We start from the raw sequence: 1,301 nt of genomic DNA, 5'->3' as shown, positions 1-1,301 counted from the left end.
TTCACACCTCCGCGGGGACGACTGACGTCGCGGCCGGCCCGCTGCCCACTCCACCTTATCAGACTCGGTGTGGAAGAACCTCCTCAGACCCATTGCGGGGCGCGAAACCGGGCAGCCCGGCGCCGAACAAAGAGCAGCGCCGCCGGCGGTCGCTCGCCGCGGAGCCGCCACTTCCCGCAGCCGGCCCGCACACGCGCCCCCCCAGCACTTCCGATTCCAAACGCGCTCGAGTTTCAAAGTTATTTCCGTGCGCCCTGCGGGCCGACGACCCCCTAGCCGGGCCCCTCTCCTCCCGTCGCCGCTCAGACGAGTCACAAACAAGTTTCCGGAGCTGTGTGGAGCAACCTTCCCGCGAGCTCCTCGGCCTCCGCGCCCCCCCCCCCGCCAGGTCCCCGAGGGCGCCGGGCCCCACTCTACGACGGGCATCCTCTGCCCACAGCGCTTCCCGCCCCCTCCCCCGCACACACAAAGAGTGAGCTGCCTGGGGGCCTGGGCCAGGCTCCCCGCAGGAGAAGCCCAACCGCGGCGCGCCAAACACCGCTCCGGCGACGAAAGCGCGGACCCCGAAGGGGCGGGCGGCGTCCAGCCTCACCTTGGTGGTGATCTCGGAGCTGGTGTCCACGGCCGCGTCTGACATGGTGGGGCACGCCGGTGATCCGATGCAGCGGACAAAAAAGAAAGCGAGAGTTCGAAGACTCTGGCGGAAAAGCTGCCGGAGTCCGCAGCGGTGGAGGAAGCGCGCGGCAAAGGTGGCTGCGGCGAGCGGGGAGCCAGACACGGGAACAATGCAAAGATGGCTTTTCAGAGCAGCCAGTGGGGAACTCACGCGGCGCCAGATCCTTTAATATAGATTGGGGGGCGGCGCTCAGCCTCCCTTTCCCGAAGACTATTGGCTGAGCGCAGGGAGCGGGCGCTCGCTCATTGGCTCCATTCCGAACAATGGGCAAGCGTGCTTAAAGCGGCAGTGCCTTGGTACGTCGCGCGCTGCGCAGTCGCCGGCCGCACTGTCATTCAGGTCCTGAGTTTGCTGGGTCTCGGCGGCGCGGACGCCGCGGGGGAAGGGCGCGCGCTCCCGCCGCTGTTTTGCTGGGGCTGCTGACGCAAAAAGCCAAAGCGCGGCAAAGCTGCCCGCCCAGCCTCCCGTCCCCCGCCTCCTCGCGGCTCCTCGGAAGGAGGGGGAGGGACGAGGAGGTGGCGGCCGGCACTACGACGGCTGCCAGGGAGGGGGAGGGGAAGGCCGGGTGCTAGGCTGCGCTCGCCCCGGGCGGTGCCCCTTGCAGTGCCCGCCGAGATGCTTGTCC

General features: G+C 69.0%; 2 protein-coding genes across 5 annotated transcripts in view; both read right to left on the bottom strand.

Annotated features, from left to right (window-relative positions):
- The window catches only part of LOC111733205, a 3,931-nt gene extending 3,345 nt beyond the window's left edge, over positions 1-586 (bottom strand). Inside the window, exon 1 of one of the 3 annotated variants that reach the window (XM_023525186.1) lies at positions 8-586. In XM_023525186.1, the coding sequence (XP_023380954.1) occupies positions 8-426 (419 nt within the window). In that variant the 5' untranslated portion in view covers positions 427-586. The remainder of the gene's footprint in view (positions 1-7) is intronic. The other 2 variants (XM_023525187.1, XM_023525188.1) reach the window with 2 other exon arrangements.
- Positions 1-838, bottom strand: part of PTMA (prothymosin, alpha) — a 6,159-nt gene extending 5,321 nt beyond the window's left edge. For both annotated transcript variants that reach the window (XM_011383709.2, XM_011383710.2), the window contains exon 1: positions 593-838. In XM_011383709.2, coding sequence (XP_011382011.1) covers positions 593-637 — 45 coding nt within the window. In that variant the 5' untranslated portion in view covers positions 638-838. The remainder of the gene's footprint in view (positions 1-592) is intronic.
- Between the last annotated feature and the right edge of the window lie 463 nt (positions 839-1,301).

Source organism: Pteropus vampyrus, unplaced genomic scaffold, assembly GCF_000151845.1.
Source record: "Pteropus vampyrus isolate Shadow unplaced genomic scaffold, Pvam_2.0 Scaffold539, whole genome shotgun sequence".
Lineage (NCBI taxonomy): Eukaryota > Metazoa > Chordata > Mammalia > Chiroptera > Pteropodidae > Pteropus > Pteropus vampyrus.
This window is presented reverse-complemented; position numbering and strand designations above follow the sequence as displayed.